Source organism: Arabidopsis lyrata (assembly GCF_000004255.2).
Source record: "Arabidopsis lyrata subsp. lyrata unplaced genomic scaffold ARALYscaffold_6, whole genome shotgun sequence".
Classification (NCBI taxonomy): Eukaryota; Viridiplantae; Streptophyta; class Magnoliopsida; order Brassicales; family Brassicaceae; genus Arabidopsis; species Arabidopsis lyrata.
The window spans coordinates 7,939,008-7,954,768 of NW_003302550.1; the positions used below are offsets into that span (position 1 = coordinate 7,939,008).

General features: G+C 34.8%; 3 protein-coding genes across 5 annotated transcripts; 2 read left to right on the plus strand and 1 right to left on the minus strand.

Annotated features, from left to right (window-relative positions):
* Nucleotides 1-1,277: 1,277 nt before the first annotated feature.
* LOC9309990 (probable pectinesterase 55) lies at nt 1,278-3,617 on the plus strand. Its single transcript, XM_002871806.2, has 4 exons — nt 1,278-2,161; nt 2,278-2,437; nt 2,536-2,754; nt 3,162-3,617. The coding sequence occupies exons 1-4, from the start codon at nt 1,947-1,949 to the stop codon at nt 3,576-3,578; spliced, it is 1,011 nt and encodes a 336-aa protein (XP_002871852.1). The 5' UTR covers nt 1,278-1,946; the 3' UTR covers nt 3,579-3,617.
* Nucleotides 3,618-6,683: 3,066 nt separating this feature from the next.
* LOC9307922 (BTB/POZ and MATH domain-containing protein 1) lies at nt 6,684-9,281 on the plus strand. 3 transcript variants are annotated; one of them, XM_021020683.1, is made up of 5 exons: nt 6,685-7,442; nt 7,607-7,990; nt 8,124-8,202; nt 8,559-8,835; nt 8,946-9,245. In XM_021020683.1, exons 1-5 carry the CDS (start codon nt 7,027-7,029, stop codon nt 9,125-9,127), a joined length of 1,338 nt encoding a protein of 445 aa, XP_020876342.1. In that variant the 5' UTR covers nt 6,685-7,026; the 3' UTR covers nt 9,128-9,245. The 3 variants fall into 3 exon arrangements, with proteins under 3 accessions (XP_020876341.1, XP_020876342.1, XP_020876340.1); XM_021020682.1 differs by lacking the exon at nt 8,946-9,245 and having other exon boundaries at nt 6,684-7,442; nt 7,607-7,955; nt 8,559-8,652; XM_021020681.1 differs by lacking the exon at nt 8,124-8,202 and having other exon boundaries at nt 6,687-7,442; nt 7,607-7,955; nt 8,946-9,281.
* LOC9307923 (mitogen-activated protein kinase 16) lies at nt 9,272-12,725 on the minus strand. Its single transcript, XM_021020679.1, has 11 exons — nt 12,418-12,725; nt 12,149-12,270; nt 11,556-11,964; nt 11,342-11,469; nt 11,197-11,256; nt 10,925-11,074; nt 10,689-10,844; nt 10,389-10,600; nt 10,201-10,305; nt 9,940-10,112; nt 9,272-9,858 (listed from the first exon to the last, which is right to left on the minus strand). The coding sequence occupies exons 2-11, from the start codon at nt 12,170-12,172 to the stop codon at nt 9,575-9,577; spliced, it is 1,701 nt and encodes a 566-aa protein (XP_020876338.1). The 5' UTR covers nt 12,173-12,270; nt 12,418-12,725; the 3' UTR covers nt 9,272-9,574.
* Between the last annotated feature and the right edge of the window lie 3,036 nt (nt 12,726-15,761).

Here is a 15,761-nt window from a genome sequence, read left to right on the forward strand (position 1 = left end):
CCTTAATATGTCTAATCTCTTCTCTCGCCGTCAAACTCTAACAAGCAACTCCTCATGTGGTAAACAATGATTTGTTTTTGGGGTTGATTTAAATCTTAATAACAAAGTCTTAAGAAGAAAAAAAAAAGCTAACTAAAATAAGTCTTAATAATAGCGGTTAAATAGCATCTCCGATCCTGGGTTGGTTAGATGATTTTTAATGGTTAATTTGAATTTCCGTCATAGTTTATATATATATAAGTTAACTAAATATTATTAACAAAAAAATGTTTCCAAATCAGAATCTGGTCTCTTTACAGGATCTATCGTTGTTTTGGTTTATGGGTCAATTCAACCAAAGACCTTCGATAGACATGATAGATTTATCCCCTCTACAATGTCGCCCCTCCCTTGTAATGTCCATTCGTTGGAATCGTGATGTCCTTCCATGGAGAAGGTTTGTTTCCGGTGCTTTCTTACCCAAGGGTATGGAGGTTTCACTTGGGTATTTGATCCCGGCATCAATAGAGTATTGGCAGAAGATGAGGAAATAGTCAAATTGGTGATCGAAAGAATCATCACAGCCTGCTTAATGGAAACAAAGAACAAGAGTCATACACTGTGGGTTACTTCCCGTTGTCAGGATCATGATAATTTGGAGAGGTTGCCTCTCATTCTCAGCAAGTCAACTAGCGGATTATGGCTTCATCCACTTCGCTACTGTTGGATTGGGATTTGGAGATTACACGTGAACATGTTCAAATATTGGCTTGATAGTTTCAACAAACCATGGGAAGACGGCGAGGAAAGCATAATGATGGCTGGGATATATGATCGTTTGATTGTGGTGGCTACAAACAAAAGTACGTGGGATCGAATCGATAAGAAACGGAAGTCAAATTATTTCAGAATGACATTGATACGGAATCCTAGGTATCATGTCAACATTTCACAATCATTTTCGGAAGCATCGGGTTTTCTCATGCGGTGTGCATTATGGAGGTTCAGCAAAGAGATGCTACTCACACACACATTTCGCATTAGAGGAAGATCAGAAATGGTGAAGGAAAATAATGGATTGAATGATCCATTAGCGAATAAGACTTATCTACGGAAAGTATCGTCAATTTCACTTTTCTATTGTGTATTTTTCTCACTATATGACGCATATAACTGCTTATGTAATAATTTGTTTTCGAAAGTTCTGTCTGACTTTGTAATTTCGATTTGATATCAATGAAATTATTTGCTGGAAAAACAAAAAAGTATATGAATAAAATCCACGCATAAACGCGAGTATTCATCTGATATATTTAAATAAATTAAATTGAATTGCTACATGTAGCCTGAAGAGAAAGAAATAACATCAGCAAAGTTGTGAACACTCGAGTCAAAATGTGGGCTTAACTAGCTTCCAACCTATTGAGGCTCAATTTGACATATGGAGGCTCATATCTAAAATATGGATAGAGTCGTCTACTAAGATTTAACCTAAGACACCTATTTAGTGTATTATTAATTCCAAGTTTCCTACCAATTATAATGTAATTTCTATTAAAAAAAAATCACTATTATCTTTTTTTTTTAATCTTTGAAACAATTTCCAAACGAATAAAAAGTCTCGACCACTATAACTTTTACAGATACCACAATCACAAAGATTACAACTTCCTTTTTGGTTTCTGACCTCTCTCACAAAACCAAGATTTGATTACCAAATCTAGAAACAAACCTAAACTTTCCAGTTTCATTAAGATTCTACTTTAACTACACAATCAAAAACCATACATAACCAAAAGAAAATAAAGTAATAAAATCTTCATTAAAAATATCTACAATTGATTAAAAAACATTAACCTCACGACCTTGTTAAATAATCCATTTCCTCACACTACTCTCATTTACCCTATTTCTCTTATAAACTCTTACGTTTTGATATCATCTCATCAAAATCAGAAGCTGTAATAATGGGAACTCATCGAATTATCATTGGTCTCGTCGCTCTTTGTTGTTTTTGTCTACCTCATCTCATCGAAGCTAAACCATTCGGAGTGTACCAACGACAAGTGTTCGTGGATCAATCGGGCCATGGAAATTTCAGGACCATACAAAAAGCTATTGATTCGGTCCCAATCAACAATACTCATTGGTTCTTCATCAACGTTAAAGCCGGCCTTTACAGGTCAGTGTAGCAAAAAATTTAATTGACTGTAAATGAAGTTACATATGTCTATTAGGGAAGTTACTTATGTGAAAGTGTTTAGTAATGTTTTTTCTCCATGTCTTGTAAAAATAAAGAGAGAAAATAGTGATACCGCAAAAAAAACCGTTCATAGTAATCGTGGGAGCTGGGAAAAGGTTAACGAGAGTAGAATGGGACGACCATGACTCGCTTGCACAAAGCCCTACCTTTGCTACTCTCGCTGATAACACCGTCGTTAAAAGCATCACTTTCGCCGTACGGTGATTTTAATTTATTTTGGCATTTTTTCTGATGATTTCTTCTTTTTATTATACATATATAAGGGGTTTCTTTTCATATTTTATCTTTTATAGAATTCCTACAACTTCCCTAGCAAAGGGAAAATGAACAAGAACCCTAGAGTTCCGGCCGTGGCAGCGTTTATCGGCGGTGATAAGTCGGCTTTTTACTCGGTAGGATTTGCTGGAATTCAAGATACCTTGTGGGACTCTGATGGCCGACACTACTTCCACCGATGCACCATCCAAGGCGCGGTTGATTTCATCTTGGGGGGCGGCCAATCTATTTACCAGGTGAACCGTTACATTCTCCACAAAATGATATTGGTTTTATATATTATAATAACATCATACTAATACCAAATCTAAATTAGTTCTGAAACTTTTGAAGATTTGCCTTTAAAATGGCTAAGAATTTTATTACATCGTCTATGATTCGAATGTTTTCATAAATCCGAAAAGGAAAAAAATCGAAGTGAAATTTAATTTTCTATGGAAAGTAAAGATATGATCAAAAATTTAATCCAAGCTAAGAATGTTGTAGATTTGATTTTGGTTTGGTAACCATTTATCAAAAAAACCTAAAACTAAATAAACCCCGTAACAGCCCTTGGTTTTTCACATATTTTATGGGCTCATTGCCTCATTGTAGAACTCAAAACCGGGTCTAGTTGATTTAAACACATTTTGTGTGGTTGTAGAGCTGTGTGATACAAGTGCTAGGTGGGCAGCTAGAACCGGCCGGGACAGAGGGTTACATAACGGCTCAAGGACGGAACAACCCCTACGACGCGAATGGATTCGTATTCATCAACTGCCTCGTTTATGGAACCGGCAAGGCCTACTTGGGCAGAGCCTGGCGGCCTTACTCTCGAGTTATTTTTTACAACTCGAACCTGACGGATGTGGTTGTTCCTCGAGGATGGTGGGAATGGAACCAAACGGGCTACGAAAAACAGCTGATCTTTGCAGAACATGGATGCTTCGGAAGTGGATCAAATACAGGAAAACGTGTGAAGTGGGTTAAGAAGCTGAGTGGATCTGCCGTCCAACAATTGACTGATCTTAGCTTCATTAATCGTGGTGGATGGCTTGAGAATTTACCCATCCCTGTTTAATCGAGACCTTTGCTTCTAGTTTTTTTTTTTTTTAAATTTTTTTTTTTATTATAGATTTCTTATTGATCATCATCCCCCTTTTTTTTTTTTTTTTTTTTATTTTTTTGGTAAAATGTGAAGTATCCCCTTTTTATTTAGTTTAACCAAATGTAGTAATTTGTTTGCTTTGTGTCCTTTTAGGCTTTGAATGTCTAACAATTTGTTATGCTTAGTAATTTCAACCATTAGCTCATGAGAAAACAAATGAAAGACCCATCAAAGTCTAACAATTCTCTGATGAACCTTAGACTTGTCAGCATCAATAATCGATTCCACACGCTTAACAGAATCATGAAGCTTCCCTTTGGCACTCACAACCACATAATCATCATCTTTTGTAACAAAGAAGTAAGTGTAAGTGTGTGTAAGTTCATCACTTATGGTTGCTTGATGCGTTCCAAACGTAAGTGTGTGTAAGTTTGTTTTTTTTTGGACAGAGAGACAAGAGTTCATTAGTCTTAGTCTCTTAGATGAAACATGAACTTGATGTATTGCTTTTAAGAGGCATGAACTTTTTTCTTCTTCGTGTTTTAGCTGATGATGAAGATGGTTAAAATTAGAAAAGCTTGAGAAGTGAAGATGAACCTAGAACACAAGACAATCATGTGATGAGAAGCGCATAACAAAGATTAATCACAACAACCAAAGAACCTAAAATCTTAAAAACAAGAATCTAATGAAAAACCAATTTCCTCCCGCAACATACCAATCTTATTAATACTAAGAAATATCTTAACAAAAAGAAATAACTTGTGTTAATTAAATAATACTAGGATCGGACCCGCGGTCCACCGCGGGAGAATATTGATTTACATACGTTGATTTTAATATTGTACATGTTTTTAATAGAACGAATCGTGTAGTGTACTTATAAATATTCCTAATAACAAATTGTAAAGAAAATATTAAATTGTTTATAATTAAACCAATCATATTAATTATGATTTACAAAATGGAATTTTGTGTTTTAGAATTCAAAAATTAGACGAATCATGAGAATTAAAGCAGTCAAAATAGGTCCAAAACCGCGGGTCGAGCCCAAATCATCTCACTATTGAGCAGATTTGGGGAAATATATTAAACCCGCAAATAAGCGGGCCACATGGATTGATTCGCAGTGGGTCATCGGTTTTCATCCGCGGGTTGGCGGATCAACCCGCATGATAGTATTTATTGATAAAAATATAATTTATTCAACATGTGGTAGTTTAAAAAACTTTTAATAAATGAAATTATAATATTTATAAATATAATGATATATAAGATTATAATCTCTAAATTTTTTCTAATTTATTTATTTCTTTAAATTTTGGTTACTCTAAAATTATTTAAACAAAATCCACGGATAACCCCGCAAATCAGCATACATTCGCGCGACGGGTTTGTGTTTCATATATGCTACCTGCGGGTCGTGCGGACAGACTAACTACATGCCAAAATATATTTTGCCTATTGCAAAACAGGCTTAACGGGATGAATCAACTCGTTTTGACAGCTCTAATGGAAATATTATTTAGTCATACAACACAATGGAGTTTGGACATAGGAATAATAGAATATGTATCTTATTTGTTAGATGAGAGATTGAAAAGTGAAATATAATGATTAAAAAATAATTAATATTTTTCATGATTCACAAAATTTAATAAATATTTATCATCTTGTTGAATAATTCTAAAAATCATATTCAAGAAATCTTTATAATTTGAAAATTAAACTTCTTTGGTAATCTATAAGTATGAAAATACCATAATTTCGGTTTAATCTAATTAAATTAAAATTAGTTACATATATTTCATATCTATTTAATTTACATGACCAAAATAATAACAAAAAATCTATTTAATTTATAAAATAGATGGGTTAGTTGTGATAAATTTTCTAGAAATCTCTAGAAGCAAGTAAGATATCTTTTAATTAATGATAACTGGCTAAAATAAGCAAAATTAATGTGAAAACGTTGATTATTATGGAATTAGTTCCAAAAGTATATGAACAAATATATTATAGGTAATTAATGTATAATATTGTTTGGAATATGATTTTATAATTAGTTACCATAAGTACAATCAAATTTTATTTGATTTCCATAAACATTTGATTTTAGTTCGATTTTTCATTATTAATTCGAATTTATATTCCAAAAAATTTTCAAAGATCCGATTTCAGAATTTCGGGTCAATTTTCTGATTTTGACCCAACCCATTTACATTTGTACTTCTCTTTTAATAGTATAGTAGAGATTAGTTCCAAAAGTATATGAACAAATATATTATAGGTAATTAATGTATAATATTGTTTGGAATATGATTTTATAATTAGTTACCATAAGTACAATCAAATTTTATTTGAGATGACAAAAAAAAAAAAAAAAAAATTTTATTTGATTTCCATAAACATTTGATTTTAGTTCGATTTTTCATTATTAATTCGAATTTATATTCCAAAAAATTTTCAAAGATTCGATTTCAGAATTTCGGGTCAATTTTCTGATTTTGATCCGATCCATTTACATTTGTACTTCTCTTTTTAATAGTATAGAGATACTGACTTGTGAAGAATGTAAGCGTTTAATCATATACTTTTTCAACGATTGTCCAACAAAGTGGCCAAAGCTAGAAATTTTATGCAACAAAAAATAAAAATCATGGCTTTTATTAAGCCAGTCCTATTAGGAAAGTCAAAATAGGCATTAGTTTGTTGGTTTTGTTTTCTCGTTTTAACTTTTAAACTGAAATGTGTTTAAAACTCTAAACACGTTTTACTTTCGTAAATTGTGTGGTTCGTCTTTAGCTTACATCAATAAAATTGACAAATAGATTAAAGAATATATGATTTAATAAATAAACATATTTTTTCAAATCGACGGCCCAAAAGATGTGAAAGCACTTCAAAACGAAATTGAGGAAGTGGGAAAATTTCCAAAAATTAATTATAGGGAAAAAAAAAATATTTTTTCCTATGTTATTTCGTGCACATTAAGATTTTATTAATGATTAAATTAAAATTATATTTGACGTTTTATAATTGGCAACTTTCTCCCTAACTATTTGTGTTTAAAACCACAAAGATCACTTTCCTTCTTTCATTCTCTCTTTCTCTTTCCATTTTCGTTTCCACCAACGTCATCGATCTCCCTTACACGCTCCATCTCTGCCGGAGACTTTTTGCCGATTATCACTCTCCGTTCTCTCTCCTTCCGATTCCAGATTCCAATCTTCCTTCCTTTGTGATTTCTTTCAAAAGCCCTTAACTTTTTTGTTTCTCATTCCTGATTTCGTTTCTGAATCTGGAAATTTTTTCCTGGATTCTTCCCAAATTTCAAGACTTTGATTCTGTGTAAGATTTTTGTCCGAAGGGAATCAATCAAAGATCTCATCTTTTTTTTTTTGGGATCCTTGTCTTGTTGATGGGCACAACTAGGGTTTGCTCGGAGGTTTCTTCTGGATCTTCGAAATCGCTTAGCCAATCTCTCACGGTATCGACGTCTACCACAGAAACCGTCAATGGTTTCCATGAATTCAAGATCTGCGGATACTCTCTCGCTAAAGGTGTTGGTGTTGGCAAATACGTCGCTTCCGATACGTTTATGGTCGGTGGTTACTCGTGGGCAATCTACTTTTACCCAGATGGGAAGAGTCCGGAGGATAACTCGTCTTACGTTTCTTTGTTCATAGCTCTTGCTAGCGAAGGAGCTGATGTGAGGGCTTTGTTCGAGCTCACGCTTGTGGATCAGAGTGGTAATGGGAAGCATAAGGTTCATAGCCATTTTGGTAGAGCACTCGAGAGCGGACCATATACTCTCAAGTATCGAGGAAGCATGTGGTGAGTAAAATATCTCTCTCTCTCTCTCTCTCTGTATGCATGGAAAGTTTCAAGCTTGCTATAGTAGTTCACGCTTTTTTATGTTTGGATATGGGATTGTGATAGATTGGTATGTTCTGGTTGCTTACAATGTTGATAATGTGTTTGTTGGTTGCTTGGTTTAGGGGATACAAGCGGTTTTTCAGAAGGTCCAGTCTAGAATCGTCGGATTATTTGAAGGAAAATAGTCTCTTGGTTAGGTGCCGTGTGGGTGTGGTGAAGTCAGTTACAGAGGGACCGAGGTATTACAATATCCCTGTGCCAGTCTCTAACTTGGGACAACAGTTGGGAAATCTTTTGGAAAGTGGGAAAGGCTGTGATGTTATTTTCCAACTTGATGGAGAAACATTCAACGCACACAAATTGGTTCTTGCGACGCGTTCCCCGGTTTTCAAGGCACAGCTTTTTGGCCCTTTAGGAGACCGAAATACGAAATGCATAACGATAGAAGACATGGAAGCACCCATTTTCAAGGTCTCCCCTTTAACCCTCTTTCTGGGAATACATCTGTTAGATTTGGGAATGTGTAAGTAGATTATCTACAGTCAATGGGTCTTACATGGTCTTATAGGAAGAGAGAGATTTCTTGGTTCCTTGCCTTTTTTTTTTTTTTTTCGGGTGAGTGATGGTGGTGTCATACAGGATTGTCTATTCACGGATGTACCATCCGGGATCTCCTCGGGCGCTACTCCTGTTCTCGAGTTTACTCACCCGGGATAAGGTTTTTTCTTTCTGCTTCTCTTCTTGTTTTCTATGTACCTAATACATGGACATATCTATGTGTTTATGCTTCTTCATTCCTTTTCCTCTTAGACGTATTTATGTGAGTCAACTAGATGATAAATTGTGTCTTCAGCATATTAGAGGTTGGCTTGAGGGTTTAGAGTTTAAAATTTCATGGGTATTTGACTGTAGAAACTTCATGTTCTATGATGTAAAAGTATGAATTTCTCCGTTTCCCATTGTTGCTTTTAGGATTATGAGTTCGGGCTCAGATCCTCACTCCTGGTAGTTTTGACCTGGATGTGTAACCTGACACAAACCCTTTTTCTATGTTGTTTTATTGCTGTTTTGCAGGTATTGCTCCATTTTATCTACTGGGACGAATTGCCTGATATGCAAGAGTTAATGGGCACGGACTCTACATTGGCGTCTACTCTTGTGGCTCAGCATCTGCTTGCAGCGGCAGACCGTTATGCTCTTGAGCGGCTTAAAGCTATCTGTGAGTCAAAACTCTGTGAAGGGGTCGCCGTAAACACGGTTGCAACTACCTTGGCACTAGCAGAGCAGCATCATTGTTTCCAGCTAAAAGCAGTTTGTCTCAAATTTGTGGCACTGCCAGAGAACCTGAAAGGTAAACAAAAAGATCATCATTCCTTTTGCTGTAAAATCGATGTGAGTCAACTGTCTGTTCACACATAATGAGACTAGTGTTTGTTTTTTCTTTCCTTATGTTATGATCAGATGTGATGCAAACAGATGGGTTTGATTATCTGAAAGAGAGTTGCCCATCTTTACTAACGGAGCTATTGGAGTATGTGGCGAGGCTGAGTGAACACTCTGTTATAGCATCTGGACATCGGAAAGAAATATTTGCCGACGGTTGTGATGCGAGTGGTAGACGAGTGAAGCCCCGGTTGCACTGAATGGGAGAGAGAAGAAAGATTTGTGCATTGTATAATCTCTGTTATGGATAATGGCTGATCTAATCGGATCTAGCAAGTACAATGAATTATTTTCAATGCGTTTTTTTCACAAATCAAAGATCCAATGAAATTGAGGGATTATTCTTGCTGTTTATCAGATTGAGTTCATAGGATTTAAGAACTGTAGGCAATATAAGTGTTACAACGTAGACAAACAAAGCTTGTTTTTAAGAACATAAAGATATGAAGACAAATTACATGACATGATCTGTAAGAAGACTCTTCTTTATCTTTCTACCCATGTCTCTCTCATTTCGCTCTTCAGCCATGTCTTACTCTCTTCATGTTTCGGCTCTTGATAACACGATGGATGATTCAAAGGGCTACTCTTTAGCTCTCCCTGAGACGTGAAGTGGTAAAGCTAAAACTAGAACCAAAACATCATGTTTAATACCAGCGACTCATTGCAGTATCTTGTGCTGCAGCCACTTTTTGTGGTATATACTGAGTGTTTGGCTTCAATCTGCTTGGACCTTCGGCGGCGGTGGCGCAATCTTCATCTCCTCTGTTGCTTTTGCAAGGATGAGTCCTCTTTGGGTATTGAGACGCAGCAGCTGGATTTCTGACCATCCTTCTCTGTTGTTGTTCAAGAGCTTCAACGCCTGTGGCTGCGCCGCAGTTATAGCGTAACACTGATCCAACTACTTTTCCAGGCCTAGCTACTGCAGCACCTGCTTCATTACAACATTATAAATGTTCAGGAAACAGAGTTATTCTGCATCATAACATTTTATACAGAGAGGGTGAGAGACCTTGGATCGTTTGAGGGGCGTTAATAGGAATTCTCGACATTGGCATCTGGGCATTCCTGTCTGCACCCCGAGGTCTCTCGTCTCTGATGCTACACTTGGAGAGTCCATCAGTGACTTCAGCTGAACTCTGTTGTGCCACTGGATGATTGTTATCAGAGTACAATACACAAGCCCTGAAAAGCATTAAAAAAAGAGAGAATTTGTTGCGCTGTTTCGAAAGAATTCCAAATTATCAAAATTTTAAAGTAAAGCAAAGCATACCTTGGTAATGATGCGTGCTGTTGCCTCTCAGGGGGATTATGAGAAGTACCATTCTTGTAGTGTTCCTCGAGGTAAGCAAACTGTTTCTTGAAATGTTCCACCGCACTGCAGAATGAATAATACATAACCAAAACAACATGGATAATACACAGGAGTATAGTATGAAGCAGGTCAGCTCAGGACGGTACCTCGGGTACATAAAGTTAGTTGGCTCTGATCCATCCAAGTATTCTTTCAGCATCTTTGGGTGGTACTCCAGAGACTCTCTGTATATGAGCTCTCGCACGTCTTCTTTTGTGATCCTCCGCCTTTCAAACTCAAATTCTAACTTGGTGACAGGTTGAGCAGAGGGCTCTCTTTCAACCTTAGCTAAACCCATGAAGTATACATCTGCAAGCGCCTGAGGTAACACATAAAACCAAATAATTTAGTAAACTATAACCAAAGTTACAACATAAGGAGTGTGAAGAACGAAATGTGTGAACCACCTCTTCAGCTGTAGGCCGGTCCTTGGGTTCAAAAGACAACATCTTTTCTAGAAGACGAAGAGCAAGAGGATCAGCATGTGGGAACTTATGTGAAAAAGGAATAGGCTTCTTCTTCCTCATGCTGCTTAAGTATCTTCGAGCTTTCTCGTTCCTCACCTGTCACATTCAGAACAAGCAATTCAGCCACAAAAAGAAACAATGCAGCTATGTTAAGCATTGTGGAAAGGGACACATACCCTTCCGATGGCTTCAGCAGATGGAGTTCCCAACATATCCGTCATCAGATCCAATTGATGGACCACATTTTTCCCGGGGAAAAGAGGTTTCCCTGTTAAGAGCTCTGCAAAAATGCACCCGATGCTCCATATATCTATTGCTGGTGTATACTGAACAGAAGCATAGATAAAAAAAAAAAATGTTACCACAACGCTATAGTGACTACTGACTACTATTCCCTATGAAGGATTTGAAAATTTTGATGAAATGATGTATGCAAAATCATGGTCACCTTTGAGAAAAATGATCCACACAGTTCTGGAGCCCTGTACCATCGAGTAGCTACATAATCCTGTGATCAGAAAGCAGTAGGAATAAAAATTGGTTTCATACCAAAAAGAGTACTCTTGTAAAGAATAGGCATTTAAATTACTCACAGTCCAGAATATCGCGGTTGGTGTATCATTGAATGCGACTCTTGCAAGTCCAAAATCACAGATCTTGAGTTTGCAATCAGCATTTGCCAATATGTTTTTTGGTTTTAGATCCCGATGAAAGACATTAGCTGAAAGGAAGAGAAAAAAAGAATCTTGAGAAAGATGATCAAAAACTTATGCTAATCTATGAAATTTTATAGCTTGCTAGCCTAACCTGTGTGTATATACTTGAGGCCACGGAGAAGCTGATAGAGAAAAAACTGGTAATGCTCACGAGTCAAATCATCATTTGCCTTAATAACCTGATGCAAATCAGATTCCATGAGCTCAAAAACCACGTAAATGTCTTTAAACTCTCTTCTTGAAGGCGGCAACAAGATGTGTTTGATCTCAACAATGTCTGGATGGCGTAAGAGTCTGAGAAGTTTGATCTCACGGAGAATGCGAGTTGCATCCGAAACATGCTCGAAAATATCATTGATTTTCTTAATCGCAACTTTCTCTCCGGTATGTGTATCGTAAGCAGAACAGACAACTCCATAGCTTCCTTTACCAATAACTTCCTCTATTCTGTATCTGCTTCCTTCACCGTATTCTGTGAAGAAATCTACCTCAACTGATGACTGAATATAAAGAAAAATCTATTGTCAATCAAAAGCTTCAAGAGAAAGAGAGAGAGATTAGGACTTCAACTAAAAAAGGCAGTGATAGTGTACAAGGATTGTGACAGATCCTAAGTAAGCTAATCGGATCTCATATATCTCTCTATTAAGCAAATTTGACACATAAGAGATAGAAAAATTGGACCTTTTTGCGCTGATCAGGCTGCATCTTCAGCTACAGGGCATCCAAAACACGCTTACGAAGACCAAATGGAATCTCTTCCAAAAACCGAACTTAGTAAGCTTTGAATCAAAGAAATGCAAAGACTGAAAAATCGAATATATAACCAAGAATTTTAGTTCCAACGGCAATGTCAAAACCCAGAGCTCAATATCCAAATCCCTAAATCCAGAATCGAATAGAAGAGAGAATGAAACAAATCAGGGTAGTTTCTGGTGTGGAACAACGAATACCTAATCGAGATTTGAGGAATCAGAAGAAGTAAGATGATGGGTAATTTGAGAATCAATCACTGAGAATGAAGAAAGACGAGATTTTTATCTTCTTCGATCAATCTCTGCTTGAAATAGCAAAAAGAAAAAGGAGACAGTTTTTTGAAAGTCGAGAGAAGCCTTTATGCTTCAAAACCCGAAAATGATTCTTCTGAGCTAAACAAGTTTCTTTAAAGGATCTGAATCTCACGAAGCAGACCAAGGGGCTAAGTTTATTTCTCTCTGTGTAGAAGAAAGTGCAGAGAGAGAGAGAGAGAGATCTAAAATTCTATGAGATGAAGAAGAACAGAATAAATATTAATTTATTATTCTTCTTTTTTGTGATAATTGAAAAAGTGGATAAGTGGAGTCTGATTATCGTTGTACGAAAATTCCAATTTGCCCCCAGGTTTATTATGGGTACTTGCGACTTTTGTGTTAAATCTAGCTTTTGGATAATGTCCAAACGACCAATATAATAGTGTGGATATTTTTGTATTAACTACTCTCCGTTTTGTTTTAGTTATCGTTTAAGGTTTTCTCACATATATTAAAAAAAACATTAAATTTTCTGTTTTGTCCTTTATTAATATATTTTATAAAAAAGATTATTGACCGAAACATTAAAACAGTAGGGATAAAACTGGAATTTTTACAAAACATTTGCATCGAAAACCTAAAACGACAACTATTATGGGTCCGAATGGTAACCGCGGTTTTTGTTGTGCGGAGAAAGCGGTATGACAGTGGGGTACGGTTCAACTGCGGTACGTGCGGTATGCAGAACAAATGCGGTTTTTGTAAATAAGCGGTACGAAATAATATTTGATTGGTAAAAAACAAAAAGCGGTGCGGGATATACATTATAGTTAAATAATTTTAATTAAACATTCAAATATGTATATATATATATATTAAATAAAAAATTTCATAATAAACAATATGATACAACAGAAAAATATTTTTCGAATATTTTAATTTTTCTATAACATATTTGTATTATTAATTTTTTGAATATTTTTTAACTAATTATTTAAATACATGTGGTTTTTCATAAATATTTTAAGTATTTAAACATAATTTAAATAAATATGGTTATACAAATACATATTATATATCATATATTAAAAAAAAAACAATATGACAAAGAAATAAAACAAACCAAAATAACATGTATAATTAAATAAATGGTTAATACAAGTTCTATTTTTTAAATTACACATATCTCTATAGACTGTAGATACCACATAACGCAAACACATCAAATAGGATGAGAATTTACTGTAACGGGCCAACTACAATTTTTACAAACAAAATTGAACCGCACTCACAACCCAAAAAATAAAAAGAAACGTCCCGCACTTGTAATATTTTGTTGATTGGTATATTTAGATATTCCAGTTAAAAATTAAAAGTGAATAGTTAGATTTTTTGTATTTTGAGCATAGTTAATGAATACCTATAACACTTCGAAACAATCAATTTATTTTCAAAATCGAGTTTGATTGATAACAATGAAAAGTAAAGAAGATATTTAAGTATTTAGAGATAACATGTGTGAATTATGTACAACAATACAAAAAACCTTTTATAAATTAATCTATCCAACATGCGCTCTAGTTTTTGAAACAATTATTTTGATTTTCTTATGCTCATATTAATACCAAATATTTTTCTTTAATTTGTATCTTACTTTAAAATGTATCATGCCAACTAATCAATAATTACACAGAATTAATTATAACGATATCAAATAATTTAAACAATAGACAGCCTTGATAAGAAAGGTTTTAATAAAACAGAACAAAAATATACGTTCATTTTCAGATAATAAAATACTACCATTAATAAACAAACCCAAAAGAAATCAAAGGAAGAACGAATGGCCACGAAGAACTGTGAAAATGCTTAAGTCCATGTGCACCACATGACTTTTATTATTAGGTATCATAACCAAAAATTAATATGTGGACTAATAATTGTCTTTTCTTTTGTTAACTTCTCTAATGATTGATTCTTTTCTGCATTTTAAAAAAAAAAAGGAATTAAAAAAAGTAAACTTTTGAATGTTTCTTAAAGAGCGTATTATTCAGCCCATCAATATTTAAAAAGGTTTTTTAAAAAATCTCTTTTTGAACATTTCAAACTCTAAAATTTGATCCATCTCAAAAACTCAAATTCATTTCATTACAAACATATTAAGATCATACTACTAAATCGTATAATGACATATAAAATAGACATACAAGTGTATACCAATTCAATTCTACTGTCTACAAAAAGCAGTGGCTAATTCGTCGAAAATCATTTTGCTAAGTTCAATCTAGACCATTTTATAAAATAGTAACTGATGCAATAAACGACTTGTTCGATCAGTTCTTCTTAGAGTGTTGTGTAGTCTTCCTCTTATAAAGTTTGAAATTGCATCTTAAAATGTACGGGGATATATTGAATTTTAAAATTGGCAATTATCAATTTTTCGGTTAGTTTATATCGGTTGGTTTACTATAGAATTCAACACAAAATAAATCGATCACTTTAAAAAATTCATAGAAGTTTTTTTTAAGATGGAACCATTTTTTCAATGAAAATCTTTGAATATTGACCAATTTTTTTTTTAACAGTCGATAATGTACGTAAACTACGATCTAACGGAAAGATAGTAAAAAAACTTCTATTGCGGATTGACTCCCACCACAGGATTGAACATTGAAATGCAACAGAAAGATTCAAATTATATAACTTTACTTTTAAGTAAAAGTTATATTATTTTTAATATTAAGAAATAATTTGACGTAAGAATCAATACCAACATTGATCTTACTATAGCTGACGAACCTGCTGAACGACCTGGTGAGGGACTCGTTGAAGGACTTCCAGATGGGCTTCCTGAAGTACTTTTTGTATCACGCCAGCTTGTGCCAATTAAGGAAAGTTATCATTTCCTTATTTTGTGCACGACTCAAAGTCATATATGGAAGCTAGGAGATACTCTAAATATTCTAGAAAGTGTCCCACACAACCTTAGCTGCATCTTCCCACACAAAAATCCGATGAGCCATAACTTTCCTTTTCCGGAGCCGTATGAGATTAAATCACAACGGCACTATTCTGATCATCTTTGGTGCATCCAGAAGATTCCTACAATGAATATGAACGTCCCAAAAGAGCATCATTACTTGCCCAAGTTATCAAGACTCAAGAGGCATCACAATCTTTCTAATTTGGCCGATTCCCTCATTCAATTTCCAACGGCCATATTTTCATTTATTATTGCGATTTCTTTCTTTATTTTAGCATATAGACGTTACACTTGAGCCCCTATA